Below are 19,836 nucleotides of genomic sequence, written 5' to 3' on the forward strand. Positions count from 1 at the left end.
GCCAGCTTTGGAATAAACAAAATTCCCATTTAAATTTTCACAGTAACAATTTGCAGTGCTGAGAGAAGGCAACAACAAACAAACAAGCAAAGCTTTATAAAAATGAGACATAAATATGTAACACGATGTAACTAGGTATTTCTGCAGATTTATGCAGGAAAGCAAGAGGGAATGAGAATTTGGGTCAAATCACAAGGAAGTAGGCAGGCCATATCAATAAATCAAGGATAAACGTGCCACTCAGCACTTCTTCAGTGCGTATGCCAGAGATGGCTCACAGCTTCACTGTGATTACTTCCAGGCTTCTCTCACACGTACCCTGGCTGGGGATGGAGAAGCATGCATTTCCAAAGGGGCATTAGGATCTTAGGTAGACTGGAACATCTGCTGGAAGGGTCTAGCTTTTCCTTTCTCCATTGTTTTTGGCACAAAAGGACAGCGAATTTGCTCCCAAAAAGGTGAGATAACCTAGTCCCATGTCAGGGATTTTCCAAAGGGTCTCAGTGCCCTGAATCCCCTAGCGATTTCCCGTCTTCATTCTGTGATGACACATTTATAATTACAGTACATTTTGGAAACAAACACAAACCATAAAGCGATGCGATCACCATTTTATTAAACTGAGGGACAGGCCTGCACCGAAGCAGATGGTTGTTGCAAACAAATACACCTGGGAATTAGGAAGAGATTTCTAATTTTCCAGCCTAAATCCTACCTCCTTTCAGTAGGAATAATGAAGGCAGCAGAGCTAACAAGCTTTTAGATGTAACTTGATATGATTTTATGACAGACTTGTCACGCAGAGACAGAAATCATGATGATCCCCAGAAGTCTCTTTCAACCCTACCTATTTTCCTGTCTTTTGAGATCACCCCCCTGCTAATGACCAGCAAGAGTCTTATACGTGAAATTACTGGAGTGACAGTGGCTGGAATGGGGTTTTGTCCAAATGTGTCGGGAAATCACCCATATGACCCCTGTCTTTATACTGGTAACAATGGACTGGTTTCACAAGGCAGCATTTTCAGTAGAGCTGCTTGAAAGACAGGGAAGTGAGCTTGTGAATGAGAATTTCAAAATGCTCCCATTTGGCAATAACCAAAACGGGCCCCTTCAGGTTTCACAGTACGCTTTTATTTTTAGCACTCTAATAAGCTTAACACTGTTTTATCACTGTAATTTCTGACTAAAAATAATTAATACAACATACTGAGAAGCACACTAAAAAAAAAAGGAATATTTTGGTAACATGTAGAGGTTTCTTTCTTAATTAAAAGCCAAGTTTGGGGTAAAATTGTTGTCAGCATGAAAAATAATTTTGCCTGTTCTAATTGCCACGTACATGGAGAGTTTTAAGCGAGTCTCATTCCATGAAGAAAACACCCTCGGGCTTTCTACAGGCATGACTGCGGATGTTAAGGGGAAGGAAAACGATGGCAGTTCTTCCAGAGTGAAGTTTAAAATGACTTAGGGTTAGACATTTGCAATCTTCTGTGTATATGTCAAGTTACAAATTCAGCACACGAGAGGATTTGTAAAATAATCTCTCCTGTTTGCTAAGCCAGGGCTAAATGGGTCACGTTGGCTTAGATTGGTGCAGTGAAACACAATTTGCAGCTCCATGAGTCATCAGGAGCTGTGGTTATTGCTTCAACAAAAGCAGGTAGTACCTAGCTTTCCATTTGATTTTAGCAGAGCTCTAATTCTCCCACACGGTGACACACCACAACCCCTGGAGGTAAGGACTAAAGCAACAACTGCTCACCCTAGTTTTCCATGCAGGCCTGGAGACACTGTTTAAACTCCCCAAAAATGTCATAACCAGCTCTTCCTGCTGGTTTTCCTCAGCCAACAGACCAAAGCTCTAGTCTGAATGAAAATAAGTGGCCACGAGGCAATGACCGAACACCAGCATAAATTTAGAGCGCTTCAGCTCCTGAGTGATTTATACTGTCCTTGAAATGCATCTTGGAAATGTCAAGTATCTGCTACATATGTATGCACTGACAAAATGGTATTGCCCTGCCAGCGGTTTACCATGCTTGCCAGGATGCATCTTCCAGGGATTTAAAATTCAGATGTCTTCCTTCATTAATCCACTGGAAAATAGCACGCCCTACCAGGGAGTAAGGTACCTCATGTCATTTGCTCTGTGGTAAAGGGCAGAGTGCAGAAATATTACCACTTTAGTACATGAAAACTGATTTATTTTCTTTCTTATAGAGAAACAAGTGGTCCCAAACAACTGGTATTTCCCAAGAGAAGAGAGCTCTTGAACAGTTTCGTGGAGGTGCACGGTATGGCCTGGTCCTCATTGCCTGTGTGCACACCCTCAGCTATTAGAGATATCCAAGGTTCCCATATGATGCTCTCAGAAAGCTTTTTAGTTTTAATTCCTCAAAATTTGAACATGCCACGATATTATATAATGGCAATGGAATAAATTCACATTTCTTATATATTTTTTTTTCTGATTCAAAAACATTTCAATAAACACAATTCTTTTGTGAGAAAAAGGAGTCATGGCTTTAAGAAGTAATGACTTTTCAAGGAGTAATGGCTTTAAACTAAAAAATATATAGATTTAGATTAGATATTCAGAAGAAATTATTTACTGTGAGGGTGGTGAGGCACTGGTAGATGCTGCCCACAGAAGCTGCGGATGCCCCATCCTTGGAGGTGTTCAAGGTCAGGCTGGATGGGGCTTTGGGCAGCCTGGGCTGGTGGGAGGTGTCCCTGCCCATGGCAGGGGGGTTGGAATTGGATGGGCTTAATGTCCCTTCCAACCCAAACCATTATATGATTCTAGGAAAATTTATTGATTTTCTTTTGTCATATTTTCTTTTTTTTCTTCCAAAATAATAATCTCTAGAATTAATTTAAAGAGAAAAAGAGCACACAATCTATCTGTGATTGAGAAATTCTAGTTACTCTTTTGTAGTACACTCTTTTTTTTTCCCCTTGGGATTAACTTCAAAACTTTTTTTTTTTTTTTTTTTTTAGTTTGTTAAAACAAATTAAAGAAAATATTATTTCAATCTGCAATAAAAAATATTCATTTAAAATGACAAGGAAGGAAGGAAAATCAAACTATTTATATTTTTGGTTCTTCAAATCTAGCTCATGCATTGACATAGTTTAGATAAATACCTTAATTTCATTTGCAGTAAGCATTATTGAAAAGTCCACTTTTGTCTACAATTAATACAACACTCCTCTCCAATCACATAGCTGGGCACATAAGATATCAAGTGCTACAACTCAGTCAACTGATCAAATAAGTGTTCATCTGGGTATGTCATGGGAACAAATAAGGACGTTGTGGGGGTTGATTCGTAGAAAAAAAGACACCTTTTTTTCTGCTTGCTATCTCAGAAAGTCATATATTTTACTTACAACGTAAAATCGCTGATATTTACAACTTGTTTGACCACTTTTGCTTTACATGGCTTGTTTGGCTTACTTGACCTACTCACACCATGACCTCCCAAACTCTCTGTAGTAGAGTATGACAACTGCCAGCAGAAAGAAACCAACCACGTGGGCAGCTTCCAGCTGTATGACATTTACTGATTGATCACAAGGTTTCTAGAAATTGAGAGCACAGCAGTTCCAACTTCCCCAAAATGACTTTGGATAATTTGGTGTGAGAACAATCCTGCTGGTGTCAATAAACCTCATAAAAGGAAGAGCCTTGTTTCTTTTACAAAATTAGCTGGCTCATTAACTGCAAGCACACCAGCCCAATCACATTACGAAGGTCAAACACAGAGCAGCAGACAAATCTTTAGGCGTTAGTAAATTTACAAATCTAGAGTTACCCATTATTCTTTCCCTTATAAGCCAGCATGTGCTGTCTTACTAGCAGTCTGCAATAAAGCCGAATGTAAAAGTCCACACACAAGGGAAGAGAAAAAAACCTCACGCTCACAGAGAGCAGAAACAGGAAAGAAGCACAAAAGCTCATCGCAGTTTTTATGCTGCCATTATCCTGAGCTAAATGAGTTGGTCAGAGAAGGTCATGCTAGCCCACCCCTGATTCTAGAAATTCATTTGTAGCAATGGACAACAACCTGTGCATAACATGAAACAGAGCACTTTACAGGCTCTTCAGAGGCATCCAAATTCAAGGACTTGTGATAGTGATAGTGGAGATGATTATACTGCAGTCCAGAGAGCAAGAACAGCAGTATACAAAGCACCGTGCCCTTAGGATTATTGCCCACAAGTCAATTAAGGGTAACAATACTATGGAATTTTAGCATTTGGGGTGGTTTACATGAAACCTTCATTAGACTGATAACAGAACAGGAGGTATACCCAGGATGCACAAGGAAACTGGAGGTTTCTTTGAAGAAATGGGAAGAGTTTATTTCATGTGAAGTCCCTGATTCAGAAATACCCCACTGCATGGGCTGTGCTCTGTACCAACACATAACTCTGTGCTGCCACAAATGACTGAAAGCAAGACAGCTGAGAGATTTCCCAATTCATCAGGAACCAATAAGAACATAAATGTACTCATTCACATAATGGTCTCCTCTGAGATCACTTAGGAGACTTAACCAAATGAGAGACTTTGCAGATCGCTTTCAACAACGTAGATATTAGAGTTGTTACATTCAGGCATTCAGGGACCACTCTCAAGATGTGTTCATTTTCTGCAGATGTCCCAACCGAGACACATAACTCAGGAGAGTTTAGTTAAGGATCCAGTTGAATAATTTCCCTACTTGGCTTGCGTTAGTGCTTTTGACAACAGACTCTTTGTCATGTCATTCAGGCAGTCAGACTGCAGAACATATATGCAAAGATGACCTCTTGACTCTTGACAGTGTCTACGTGTTAAACTAGCCTTCAGGTCACCAAGGCAATAATGGTAAAACAAGCAACAAAACTGAGCAAAAAGAAAGGGGAAAAAAACAAACAAACAAAAAAACCACACACACACACACAAATCACCATTCAAAAGCTCAGAAGGTTCCAAAGTTTTTGGAATTTGCATTCATGCAAATATACTTACGTTGAAGGAGGTTTATTATTATCATCAAGCAATAACTGACAACGTGGTATGTCAGCAAACACTAGCATTGCTCGAGGACTGAATATATTGACCCCATCATGAAGTTCTTCCTAGACTGAAGGAAAGCACCAGCTGCCATGTTTATATTTATCTTGTCAGGTCTGTGGGTTCTAGCCCGAGAGATACTGTGTAACAATGTCTGCAAAAGTGAGGGAGCATCCACTTAAAGCTTCACCCTATTTTCACCCTATTATTTGCAAGTATAAAATGCACAAACTTCAAGAGTGACATGAAACATTACTAGCATGAAGATCTAAACCTGAAGTAGTGGAAGAAAAAGAAAGTCAGAGAAAGTCTTTTCTCTGATGCAGTAGGGTTTTCTTCCAGCCAGTGGGATTTGCTTTGCAAACATTACTCTGCACCCATTTTGCCTGGACAGAGAAGTAGAGAACTGGTAAATCAATTCCTGTATCCCTGCTGTTGTAATCTTAAAATAGGCGGCCAGTCTCTCACCATTTTAGGGAGGTTACAGACGCACTGACAGAAGGTTGGTTCCAAAATTGTCCAACACCAGAAGAAATGTGCCTTTTCTAAATGTATAAAATGTTCCAAATATATGAGAGAAGTTCCAAATTTATGAAGAACAACGTGGGTCTTTGTGGCTTTGAGAAATGTGATGGAGCTGTGAGCAGTGAAATTTGAATTAGGAAAGTTTAGATGAGGGATGTATATCTTGCACCTTGCTTTGGTATAATTAGTAAGGTTCCATACAGAGGTAGGAGAGAAAAAGAGCTCTTCACAATGAAAACAAACAAACAAACAAAAACAAACAAAAAAAAACGGTATTTTCTTTTGCCACAGTCAAAAGCAATGCAATGCTTTTGTTCAGGTCATCTTTATTCTCTGTTACAACACAAAAAGGAGCCTACAGAGGTGAATAAATAAACCCATGCCTTTATCAGGTACTAATACAAATACTAGTAACTGTGTTATTGACACATACATGTACTTCAGAGGAAATGGAAATTTAAGGATTCTCCCTAACACCGATAATAAACCTATTTCATGGAACTATGTCTATTTATCCTAGCATGGCCAGTGGAAGGACAGGCACGCACTCGTAAAATAATGACATTCAGTGAGAAACATTGGGAATGTTCCAGCTGTTGAGGCACTTGTAGTTTAGTTGAGTGGCCATCTGTGAGCATGGAAGGGAGTTACTATTGCTCTAGCAGTCATCCCCAATGTAATTTACTTCTCATGGTGCTAAGTCTTTAATCCTTGCCTTGGATGCTTTGGCTGAAGAACCATTTGTTACCATGAGGGTAAACTTTAGCAGAGGAGACAACACAACTCCAGACAGCCTTTTGATGCTCCTCAAGTTTTTGCCTCACTATGTTGCAAAGATCTTGCCATTTGTGCTTCAGATCGCCAAGTCTCTCCTGAAGTACCCCCAAAAATTGTTCGTAGGCTTCCATTCCAGATTTTGTGTTTCCTCTTTGGGGGTCCTTGTTTGAGTCCCCCAAAGAAGCTGAAAAGGGTTGGTGAGCTTTTGCATAAGCATTTTACTCCTGTGTAAACGAAGAAATTAAAGAAAGCTGGACTGAGACTGGGATAGAAAGTGGATGAGATAGAATTTGGCTAGGGGAGAAGGAGATGGCCCATTTACTGTATTTGTGATGAAGCTTCACAGGGATCCTTTTGCCAAGAGCTCTTGTAAATATGTGTTGAAAAGACTCCTTCTGCTAATTCAAAGGAAACCTACACCACTATCTGGTTTTGATTTTGAGGCTTGTACCCACTGACACTATAATGTTTTGTTAAATATTCTTATCAAAAAGATGCCGTGACAAGGAACATAGGCATTTGAACAAAACAAAACATAACAGACTTGCTGCCCCAACTCTGCATTTCCCTTCATCTATTTCCTCTCTGCCTGACAGAAATTGCTTTCTACTCTAGAGAGCTTTATGCACATTCCCATTAAGGAAATGGCCCACACAGGAGCAAAACTTTTAGGTTTTTATAAGAAGTATGTGTTATTCTTCCTGTGCTATGCATAGATCAGACAAGCTCTTCCCATTAATTCTGCCCAGCTCAGGGTGAACAAGAGTGGTTTGCTCTACAGCCCTGTCTGTGTTTTGCCAAGTGATACACCTCAGATTTCATGGATACATATTTCTTCTGTGTCTTCTAAATGAGCACAAACACAACTTTCACTTCATGCATGTGAGAGGAATGCATTAAAAAAATAAAGCAAGTGTCAAGAGAACTGTCCCTTATCCTCACTGCTGCTGAATGTTCACTGGGAGGTTTCAACTCCCTTTACCTTCTGAGTCTTAGTCTCACTTATATTTGTGTAATACGAATGTCCAAAGATAAGCAGTGGGACCTTTCAGCAACTGTTTGGAAAGATACCTTGACTAGCTTCCACAGTGAAAAGATACTGAAGAAGCTACACAAATAAATACGTTGCAGTGAAATGAGAAGAAAAAACACTCATGGTGGCTTAAAACCAAAACACCCTACTTAATCTAACTTTCTCACAGGCAACATAATACTGGGACCACTCGAATGCATGCACAATGTCTTGAAATAATAAATACTGCCTTAAGAAAATGGTTTACAAGGATAGAATCATAGAAACACAGGGTTGGAAAGTACCTACAAGATCATCTAGTCCAACCATCATCCTATCACCAATACTACCCATTACGCTAGTAAATCGTAGCACCTCATCCAGGCGCTTCTTGAACACCACGAGAGATGGTGACTCCACCATCTCCCTGGGCAGGCCATTCCAGTACCTGACCACTCTTTGAGAGATTTTTTTTTTTTCCTGATATCTAATCTAAATCTCTCCAGGCACGACTTGTGGCCATTTCCTTGAGTTCTATCATTAGTTATCTGGGAGAAGAGGCCGACCCTCTCCTCATCACAGCCTCCCTTCAGGAAGTTGTGGAGTGCAATGAGGTCTCTCTTGAGCCTTCTCTTCTACAGATACAGATATTAAACAAGACAGACCTCAGTACCGACCCCTGGGAGACACCACTTGTAACAGGATGCCAGATAGACTTAACTCCATTAACCACTACCTGCTGGACACCTCCCTCCAGCCAGTTCTTGACCCAGAGAAGAGTGTACCTGTTCAGGCCACCGGCAGCGAGTTTCCACAGGAGAATACTGTGGGAGACCGTGTCAAAGGCTTTGCTGAAGTCTAAGTAGACTGCATCAACCACACTGTCATAGTCACTACATCACAGTCACAGTCACTACATCACCCACAGTCATAGAATCATAGGATCTTGAAGCTAACTGATGTAGGTTGTCATGTCCCTCAAGGCATTAGCATCTGAAGTACTTTTTGGAAATGAATCAGGCTCCAAAGTTATACATGTACAAAAAAACGAGCTGTTCAACAAGCATTAAAAATAAAAAATGTAATAAAGAATTGGTTTGGGATATTATCTTGATTTTATTCTGCACTTGTGAACCGGTGTGGTGTTTCTCAGTGGAATGCAGCCAGCTCATCTGAAGTGTGAAAGGAGGTATCTGATGTTAATGGGAACTTGCAAAGGTATGAGCTTGGCAAAGAAATCCAGAGTGATTAATAAACAGCAGAGAAGATTTTCTTCTTTTATGATTTACATATAGCTGCCTTAGGATTTGATCCAGCTCCCACGAGCTCTGGTAAGAATTCCACTTCTAGGAGCAGGTAAGAGCACTGTAGGTTAGCAATATCCTCACAAATCTTGTTTCTCTGGTGTTTAGGTCCCTCATCATGGCTTTAGGACTCTCAGCTCTCAAATTCAGAACTGGAAATTGCTGCTGAATTGCACAGTATCATCATACATACAAAACAGAAAAAAAAAAAATAGAGGCACAGAAAAACAGCCAATCATTCTTAGCTGTATCAGAAGCTGCAACAGGGAAAGAAAAAGGTCAGAGGCTATTTAAAAGGAGCAGATCTACTATGTCTTATCCCTCCTTGAAAAGATTGGTGGTGGTCAGTGATGGGCTGTTGTTGAAGATAATACTAGGGGCTTCTCTCATCTCCTCCGCTCCCATGATTTCTCCACAGTGTTCTCCTCCACTGGTAGCTAGAGAGCAAGAGGAGGTCAGCTAATGGCCAGAAGCTTCAGACTGTGTATGTGTATACATCATAATGTTAGAGTACTGTTAGAGTACTGTAGATTTAATTGGGTAGATTAATCGGGATAGAAATTTCTATTTAGGAGAAGCAAGCTGTTAAATTTTCTTCACCACCATCAATAATCATAACAGTAACTGCTACTACTATTGTTGTTTTCTAATTACAGTTCCAGGTAGAGAGGAAGAATTGAATTCCTTACTAGTTAATACTACATCTCTTCAGCTTCCTTGTTACAGTCAAAAGTGAATGAATTAATTTCACTGCAAAATCTATTTTATGCTAAGTGTACCAGCTAACTATCCTGAATATGAGGACTCTATTGCATAGGACATCTTGTCAGATCAAAACATCACTGGGTGTACAAAATGCACAAAACACAGAACAAATAATCACAGCATCAACAAAAAATTTCTTGTGAGGGGACACACAACATCACATTGGAGTGGAATAGGAGGGAAACAAAGCCCATACCTTAACAGTGATACCTACCTATTGTGTCTCCTTGCTCATGAACCATGGAGGCCAGGTCTTTAATGATCTGGTTCACATCCAACATGTCACTCTGAAAAGACAGAAAGTCAAACATCAATGAATGGGCAATACCCAAGCATAAAAGATATGTCCAGCAGTCAAGTGTGGCAAAGAAAAACAAAACAAAACAAAACAAAGCAAAACAAAACAAAAAGGAAAAAATTGTCTGTGTAGAATTAAAAGAAAAAGTTACAATGCTCCCATAGTAAACCAAAAAAAAAATTTAAACAAAGCTATGGTTTCCTGGATCTACGTCAGCCAGCTGACTTGAACTTTCTATAAGGAACAAGCAGAATGATCAGATTATACAGTTGCTTTTCAGAATTGTGGAGTGCTAAGAGTGAAAAAGCAACAATAAAGTCAACTGCACTACACCCATCTCTTTCTAAAAAAGATATTTTTGGTGCAAGCCGTTCATCCTGGAGTGCAGATTCTTAAAAAGAAGCTCATTTTCTGTATAACATTTGCCTGGTAAAATACTATTTGTAAATTGATGGAGATCTGATCAAAAACTCACTGAATTTGAAATCTCCTTATTGGTATGACAGTTTAGAAATCAAAAAGTCAGGACCTGTTTGACAAATGGATTCATTTATACCTTTAGAAATGTAAAAAACAAGTTACTAAATTCAACACAGAATTTTTCTAGTTCCAACACAGCAAACCCCAGAGAGTTTGTTTCCTTAGTATCAGAACACTTACATATATAAGACCAAATGTGAGCATATGTTGACTTCTTATGATACTAGCTTTTACAAAAACAATTAACCTTGCAATAATAGACATAATAATGTAGATGCTGCTAAATACACTACCAGCAAGGCAACATTAACATAGGAGGGGAAAACAAAAAAAGGCATTCAAGCAAGATGCATTTTGTTTAGCTGTACAAATAACAAAATCAGAGAAACACTGAGGTTGGCAAGAACTTCTAGAATCAGTAAGTCCAGCAACCTTTTATCAGAGTCATCAAAGCCAGTTGCTCAATGTCGTGCTCCCTGGTTTATGCATATCTCCATGTCTGCCTTGTACTGGACCCAGCCCTCTAGATACATCTCACCAGTGCTCAGCAGAGGGGAAGGAGCACCCCCTCTGACCTGCTGGCAATGATCCTGAGCTTAATGCAGCCCAGGATTCTGTTGGCCATCTTTGCTTAAACAGTGCATTGCTGGATCAAGGTCAACTTGTCACCCACCAGGACTCCCAGGTCCTTCTCTGCAAAGTCGCTTTCATATAGTATCAGTCCCCAGTCTGTACTGGTGCCTAGAGTTGCTCCTCCCCATGAGCAGGACTTGCCATTTCCAGTTTCTTTACGTCAAGGGATTTTTATCAAGGAACATTTCTCCAGCTTGTCAAGGATGCTCTGAATTTCTGAAAAACTATCTGGTATTGAAAAGCTCTACCCTAAAGTCAAGATAAGCAATAAACATTGTTCTCCACTCTCACACCAAGACAATCATCACATGGTGGAAGGCTACCAGGTTAGTCAGTTACATTTGCTTTCTTCCAGTCCTTGGGAACATCCCTTTATTGCCACCCTTCAAAGGTAATCAAGAGTGGCCTCACAATGACATTGGTAAGCTCCTGTAATGCTTGTAGTTGTATCTATTCAGGTCCCATGGACTTTGGTAGGTCCAGTTTGTATAAATGCTCCCTGGCCTGACCTTCTACCACCACAAGTATTCCTTGCTCCAGAATTTCCCTCCAGTCTCAGAACCCAGGGACATCTGAAGACCAGTCTTACCAGTAAAGAGGAAGCTGAAGAAGGCATTAACTTGTCCTCCTCTGTGTCCGTTGTCACCAGGTCTCATGTCCTCCTGGCCTGTCTTTCCCCTATTTTCTTCAACCCTCTCACACCCCACCACCACTCCCCAACACTTTAAAATCTTTAAAATTGGCAGATTGCAATCAAATCTCACAGAGCAGCTCAAACATGTTGTCTAAAATATTAATGGAAAAAGGAGAGAACTGGGTTTGAAGAAAACTTGCCTGTTAGACACCAGAGAACCCAAAATAGAGAACCAATCTCTATTAGAGTGTACCAATCTTAGAAATATCTCACAAGTTGATGGATAACAAAAATAAAATAAAATAAAATAAAATAAAATAAAATAAAATAAAATAAAATAAAATAAAATAAAATAAAATAAAATAAAAATCCAAACAACACATACAAAGCAAAGCAAACAAGATTTCTTTAGTTCATTCACAGAACCAACTTGCTGGATAAATCAAGGACTACAAAATCAAAATATGCACAAGCTCAACAAAGGCAGCACCATTAAAACTTCACTACAGAGAGGCATCAAGACATGCCTACCACAAGATCTAAGACCAAGATATTTTCTGAAACCCTGGAAGTATTCCTGAATTGCTTCTCCCAACACTAGAATTACAGAATATCCCAAGTTGGAAGGGATCCACAAGGATCATCAAGTCCAACCCCTGGCTCCACACAGGACCACCTAAAAATCAGACCTTATGTCTGAGAGCATTGTCCCAATGCTTCTTGAACTCCATCAAGCTTGATGCCATGACCACTATCCTGGGGAGCCTGCTCCAGTGCCCAAAATGCTAATTACAAGGTAATTCATTTATCTGCTTGGGTCCTGTTGCAACTCTAGTCCATCATGCCACAAAGTCAGATTGTTTCCATTCCACTTTAAAAGAATCCTAAGAATCCTTAAGGATAAATTTAGAAAATGGAGCAAAATGAATACACATCCTTCTGAAGTTTGTTATGAGAATGTAAGTAGCATAACATTTAATCATAAAGTGCAATAGAATCACATTCATTTACAATAAAGCCTGTGAGTTGCGTTGTGAATTCCTGAATACACCAAACTGTTGAATATTCGAAGAAGTAGGAGAAACAAAATATATTAAAAACTGAAAAATCATAATAAAACAAATCATAAAGAAAAAAACACTGAACTAAACTAAACCAAACTAAACAATAGTACAAAATCCTCAAACAAAGACTGGGTTATGCATCACAAAATGCACTTCATTGATTCACTTGTCAAACATAATGAAGCTTTAATTATGTATGGTATTATTCATAACTTGTAAATACTGCAGAATATTTTGTAAAGCAATGATGTTTAAATAACTTGGATTGCACTTGAGCACTGTGGTATTAAATCATTGCCAGGAAATAAGGAGAAATTAGTTATGATTTTTTGGGTGGGGGAGTTGTTTGGTTTCTTATAAAAATATTTGTGAGGAGAAAACTAAAGTTTACTAAAATGTGAAGAATCAAGAATTAAATTTAATGCTTTGTTCTGCTCTCATTTAACTGCTTAGTAAAAGACAGCTAAAGAAAAATTAATCAAACAAAAATAATACTAAAAAAAAAAAAGAAAAAAGCCCAGAGTGCTCATTTGTCTCTCTTGGATAAATTGCCACTGACATCAGTCTTTGGTTTCTGTTACAAACAACATAAACAAAATTCTTTCCACCCTTCAGTTAGTCTGTTTTGTTCTGCTCTGCTTCTTTTAAACACTTTAAATGAACACAGCCTAAAACTCATGAACATTTAGTTGCATATACATTTGGTTAGATGGAGGCTATGGTAACATATTGAACTGTACCCCCACTCTGCATTTCCATTGGAATAAACCATGCAGGCAATTTGGTCTAAGAAAGATCTGATGATATACTGACTCCCCACAGGGTCTACCTCAGCTAATTTAACTGCAAGGAGCTGGGCTGTCTGCCTGCTGATCCTGGGATATTATGATAGGAAAGGTAAGAAGAAAGGAAATTCAATACTGTATATGAACTGTGCTGTTTCAGATTTGTCATTTTTATTCAGGTACTTGAAATGAACCAGCCATCTGCTGCTGCAGCGTATAGATCCCTTTCAAAACATTGTAACAATGCTTAAAAATATTGTTCAGTAAATATGCATTAGTTAAAACCAGCCCTTGAGTTGTTAGGAAGGAAGAAATGTGACTACTGTATTTAAGAAAAAAACAAACAGAGGTGGTTGTAAAGCACAGAGTACAAAGCAATCTGACCTGAAGCAAAGAATCTGTTGAATAATTTAACCTGGCAATGTGAAGTTTCCAAGCACCTGATATATGTAAGCATAACAAAAGAAAAAATAATAATAATAATAAAAAATAACAAAATATCTAGAAATAAAGATCTTCTATAATGTCATATACCTTGCAGCTATGTTCCCATTCCTTCTTGCCAGGTTAACTCTATCATGAAGTTCCTCTGAACTTGCCAGGCATCAGAGTTTGTTTGTAAAAATCAAATTGCATTAGTTTCCCAAGTTTGCACATGATATGCAGAATTCAGAGTGAAATAGAGCTCCTCATAAATCCCTTTGACTCCACCAAAACCGGAGTACAACAGCCAGCTACTGTTCCAAAAATGTGTCCTCCCTGCCAACTAACAAGGCTAGAGCTTCTGTATTTTAATCAACACCAGCTTTTCATGTTTGGCAACAATTCACACCCTATATTCAGCAGCAAGAGATAGTAAATTGTTCATCTAAATATATATATATATATATTTTTTAGTTTTTTCCAAAGGAGATATCCAACGTACAGATTAGTATACTGGATTTTATGTGGCCCATGTCAGAGTGAAACACAGTAAGAAAAGTCATTAGTGCAGTTAGAGATTATGAAAATAAATATCAAGAGCTAAAGATGACCAAAAAGAAAACAGAGAAGTGCCAAATAACAAGACACAAGGATGAGAAAACCAGAGAATTATAAGAGTTTGGGACCCTAAAGAACTGGAGGATTAACTCAAGCCCGAGAAAATTTGTTTCAAAACTTCCTAACAGAAGGTACTTGGATAAAATGAAAGGATTGTTTGAGTAATTTCACCTGAGTTGGTACACGAATAATGTCACTGCAAAGTACTTGAAATTTGGAAAAATTCTGAAATTCCAACTGTTGCACAGAAACTTTTGGAAATATGAGTTTGCAGATAAATTTACATTTCCCATTTTTTACTTTAGTGAAACCATAATTTCAACATTTAAAAAAAAAAATGAATCTGGGAACAAGTTGGGTTGTAAAATTCAGACATTGTTCCCAAGATGGGAACAACCTAATCATAAATCCCAGCAGCCCATTTCCCCACAGAATGCACATTACTGAGATATTCAACAAGACAGCAAATAAGTAAACCTGCCTCCACTTCCACTCTTGCAGCTAATGGGGTGAAGATTTACTGACACTGAAAACTTTGAACACAGCCCTGACCTTAATCGTATTCTAAGGACACTCCTGTATCCCAGCCATGAGAACAACACTAAATAAACCAGAGAGGGGAAACATGCTCTCCGCAAAAGGATACAAAAAGAGCATGTGCTGTCAATTTTTTCTCTCTCACACTTAGCCAGATTCCAGAACCCTTTATCAATGTCAGCTTGGGTCCGCATGGGAACAGTCACACGTGCTTCTAAGGATGTTTGCCTTAGGTCCGTGTAAAAAATGGGATCAGAAATATCAGTGGTCTATTCTATTTAGCACGTGTGCACGTGTGTGTGCTCACAAACCATCCATCCATCTTTTACAGGACAACAAATTAACATCTAAATTAATTGCTGGCTCAATATTTAGGCGGTACTGAATTTTACTAGTGAGGTCCAATTCTGCCTCACCAACATCTCTGCAACAAGCAGCCAGGAGGGCTATAAAATAAATCTGAAGGAGATTCTGAAAGAAGCAATATAATGTTCATGTCTGCATTTCTGGCTTGCAAAAGCTGCCAAAAACAAAACAAAAACCCTTAGTGTTTGTTAGAAAAGGGAAGGGAAGGGAAGGGAAGGGAAGGGAAGGGAAGGGAAGGGAAGGGAAGGGAAGGGAAGGGAAGGGAAGGGAAGGGAAGGGAAGGGAAGGGAAGGGAAGGGAAGGGAAGGGAAGGGAAGGGAAGGGAAGGGAAGGGAAGGGAAGGGAAGGGAAGGGAAGGGAAGGGAAGGGAAATACAAAAACCCAACACTTCGTAGAGTCTGCCATGTTCTACCAACAAGATGTTAAGATGCTCCACATAAATTTTCCCATCTGTGGGATGTCTCTTATCCTGTGGTCCAGCATGTGTGTATCACTGACCCAAACTATGCTGCAAGTCTAATCAAAGCATCTATCACCATTCTCTTCTTAGAGTTAGGGGAAAAAAGGGAAAGGAAAAAGCTCATATAAAAAGTCAGCAAGCTTCTCTGATGCTAGATAGGCAAAAACTAAATCTTGCTGCAAAAACCTTTCAACAAATATTTTTCTCTTGTCTATGGCTGGGGAGAAAAAAATGACATTCTATAAATCAAACTGATTCAGCCTAAGCAACAGCAGACCAACAGAAAATTGTTTTGAGGGCAGAAGCTATCCAGAACAGCGATTACATACTGAGTTAGATCTCCTCTGGGACTGTACAACAGCCAGCGTGGGGAGTTTCTCTCTCCCTCTTGCTCACTTGTGTGTGCTTCCTCTCTATTTTGTTGTCTTAGCAGTTGGTGTCATCTTGGGAAGTGTAACACCGCACCACATAATTAAAATAGTTGTGTGTAGCTTCAGCATGCTAATCCTACATCTTCCTGGGGACAGCGGGCTCAAGAAATGTGGCGTTAACATTCCTCCTGTCCACCAAAAGCCAAACGGTGAGGCTGTGGAAAGTGATCTGCCTTGAGCTCATTATGCAGAGGCGAAGACATTGCAGAGGGAACCTCAACAGGGATGAACAGAGCTCCTGGAACCAGCCAGCTAGCAATATTACTCCTTGTGTCCCGAGAAATGACCCAATGATGTGTTCAGCCTACCATACCAAGTGCAAATGTTTGAGCAAATTTCTCTGTAGTGAAGAGGGTAAAGCTGGTGTGTGGGAGGACCAAATGGCTGCATGTTTGAAGAGGAGTCAGGAACAACTTCTTGCAGGACTGGCAAGAGCAGAAAAGGTATTTAAATGTATTTACTGCAGCTCAGTTACCCTTGTCCACCCTAATGGACATCTCACACATCAGATGCAGATGTGGTCACAATTTATTTTAATGATGTCCTTGAATTAATTGGACATAAGGGCTCCAACTCACCTTCTCTACCACCCCAAGCATGTCTTCCCACCAGCAGCAATCTGAGCATGAGCTGGTCTGACAGGCGGTTCCCCTGGAAAGCTCCTCTCTTAGCCATCTAACCATATTTGAAGACATGTCTTGACAGCCTGAATTAATAATAGGTCTCATTATCTGCAGTACTACCTAAAATGTGTGAAAGGTAGCATGCAGGAACAACAGCACGTTACTGTGAGTATTTTGTTAATATCTTTTAGCTACCTTTTATACTACACCCTTTCTCTGAAGCATCACAGCTGTGTATTCAGATCAGATTGCCTGCAAACATGCATTGCTCTCACTATTCCCCACATATTCTATACCTGTCAGTATCCCTTCAGAGGGATCACAAACCGTTTAGGGCAGATATTTTCTTTCATGAGTACTTTATCAGTTCCAAGTCCATGCTGAAGGTCAGAACTGGATTGGTGTCTCAGGGAAATATAATAATACAGATGAGAGGAAGAGATACTTTGCCCTTTCAAAACCCTTTAGATCTGGAAATGTGAGATGACTTAATGGAGGACCTCATCGATATTTCTGTTTTTAAACAGATACCCGCACTTTATATTCCGGAAGCTGAAGTGTACAATGAAGTAGCAAAGATCATGTCAAAAGTTCTTATTAACCATGGTTTTGAACTCCAAATTAATTTACATCCAAAATTTTATTGAAATACAGCAGTTATTAATACAGCAGTATGTGACTATATATATGCATGCACATAGGTGAGCATTCATACAGCCACAGATACACCTGTATCCTTGTATACTCAACCACAAACCCACCCACGAGTGTAAACTGTAACTGTATAAATAAATACACTAATAATTTTAAGATCTAACTTGCCCCTAATGTGCACCAGGTGTTAATTGAGCATTTGAGGCTTAGCAGATTGCAGAGATAGAAACAGCCTATTTCTGTCTACAGTAGCACAAAACAGAACCTAAATCTCACACTTTTTTTTTCCTGGCTAATCACTCTGGTGCAAGATAAGCAGGAACACTGATATGTTCTGATAACAGGCAGGCAAACAAACAAAAAACAGTGGCTTGCCTTGCTGAGTTTTGACAAGAGTTGTATCAATACCATTTTATCTTAAAGATAATGGAGTGATAATTTGATATTTGAAATAGCCTGACAAGGGGTAATAGTTTTAAACTAAAAGAGGGTAGATGCTATATTAGATATAAGGAAGAAATTCTTTCCTCAGAGGGTGGTGAGGCCCTGGCACAGGCTGCCCAGAGAAGCTGTGGATGCCCCATCCCTGGAGGTGTTCAAGGCAAGGCTGGATGGGGCTTTGAGCAACCTGGTGTAGTGGGAGGTGTCCCTGCCCATGATAGGCGGGTTGGAATTAGATAATCTTTGAGGTCCCTTCCAACCCAGATTATTCTACAATTCTATGGTCGTATGGTTCTACGGTTACATAGGTTACATATGGTTACATAAGGTGGGGCATAGACAGTAATGGCCCTCATTGGAAAGCCAAGAGATACCATTTGTGGGGGGGGCAAAGGAATTATGTAACAAAGTCAAAGTGAAGAGCAAAAATCATCTGTGATGGAGAAGAGCACGTGTGTTTCCATAGTTTGCAGTGCACTGCCCTTCCTTCATCCCCACCTCTCTCCTCTTCCCCTAAAAACTCATGAAACCCCTTACAGGTAGTTGCCCACACTCGGTAAAAGCTAAAGGGAGATCCACACACAATGTAAATGAAAAGGGAAATGATTTCATTACTTTCCAAGTATGGGGAAGAATGACAGCTCTGCCCTCCAGAAGGGAGAATGCCACAATTTTATTCCCTTTGCTCAGTGTCTGCTGTCACTGCATTTCGTTAACACAGATGATGCAAATCTCTGGGATATTATAATGCATATTTGGAAGCAGTAACACCAAAAATGCATTAGGCTGGTCACACCTCACACTTTTGTTTACATGCTTCTTAGTCTTTATTTGGACAATGTTACAGATCAACGTATTTGCACCCAAATGACAAATCCAACCTTTTGCTCTCCCACAAACAAGTTTCTAGCTACCCTGCCACTAAAGAAAAATCAATATTTCTGTGTTTCCAGCAAACACATTGGATTGTATATGAAAGAGGTTGGCAGGCTAAAAACACTGCTTCTGTTTTCTGCTATGCCATAAAAATTCCCTGTGGGTTTTTTGGGCAACTCATCTGTCTCACCTTCCCGGGAGTTGAATTAAGGAATCTATTCTGAGGCTGAATTCATTTCTGTTTATGGGGTAATCAGGTTGTGCCATAATAAATGAATAAAAGACCCAAAAAGAATAGATGCAAATAAAGATAATGAAATGCCTGACATTGTGGCATTCATATTCTGGAAATAGAAATGCTCAGTGAAGAAGAAAGGTTCTCCCAATAGTGCATGTCTATTAGAAATTAGAATACAAGTTACAGCTTCAGGGTTTGTGAAATTTGCTGGTCTGGCACCCTGAGAGCAAAAAATGAAATACAACACAAAATGTTAAAAAAAAAAAAAAAAAAAAAAAAAAAGCCACACCAACTGGATTAGAAATGTCCATACACAATTGTTGACTGTCTTGTCTGAGAAAAGGCTTTTAAGGGCAAGAGCTCACTCAGTCCTTTGCAAGAGCTGGACAATAAACACACCGATTAGATGCGATTGCCATGAACTGGTTCATGATGTGGTTGCCTACCCACCAGCAACTATTAGTCTCTATTATACAGTTATTTTATATAAGCTTCCAAACCACTCTGGTAAGCCATTGGGTCTCTTCAGCGACAAACTGCAAGGAGATATAAGGCTTCATACAGCAATCAATGATTTATTTTTTTATTTTTTTTACAATAGGAATGCTTGTTGGGGACACATAGCCCTTAAAAAAAAAAAAGGAAAAAGAAAACAAGTACTTACAGCTACACTCTTTTTTTTTTTTTTTTTTGCAGCTGTTCATAAGAAGAAGGTCTCCCAAGTACTACGTTAACAGAGATATGGAAATTCATAACCAAACTCCAAACTCAGTATCTTACACACTGACTTTTCCTTTAGCATCTCCTACTTGCTGCCCTGGGCT

At 39.4% G+C, this 19,836-nt stretch overlaps 1 protein-coding gene across 1 annotated transcript in view; it reads right to left on the reverse strand.

Annotated features, from left to right (window-relative positions):
- Positions 1–19,836, reverse strand: part of LOC311222575 (t-SNARE domain-containing protein 1-like) — a 214,867-nt gene that overhangs the window by 167,867 nt on the left and 27,164 nt on the right. Inside the window, exon 2 of the mRNA XM_084306942.1 lies at positions 9,666–9,738. Within this exon, the coding sequence (XP_084163068.1) occupies positions 9,666–9,738 (73 nt within the window). The remainder of the gene's footprint in view (positions 1–9,665; positions 9,739–19,836) is intronic.

The sequence above is a fragment of the Netta rufina genome (genome assembly GCF_964035555.1).
Source record: "Netta rufina genome assembly, chromosome: 2".
Taxonomy (NCBI): domain Eukaryota; kingdom Metazoa; phylum Chordata; class Aves; order Anseriformes; family Anatidae; genus Netta; species Netta rufina.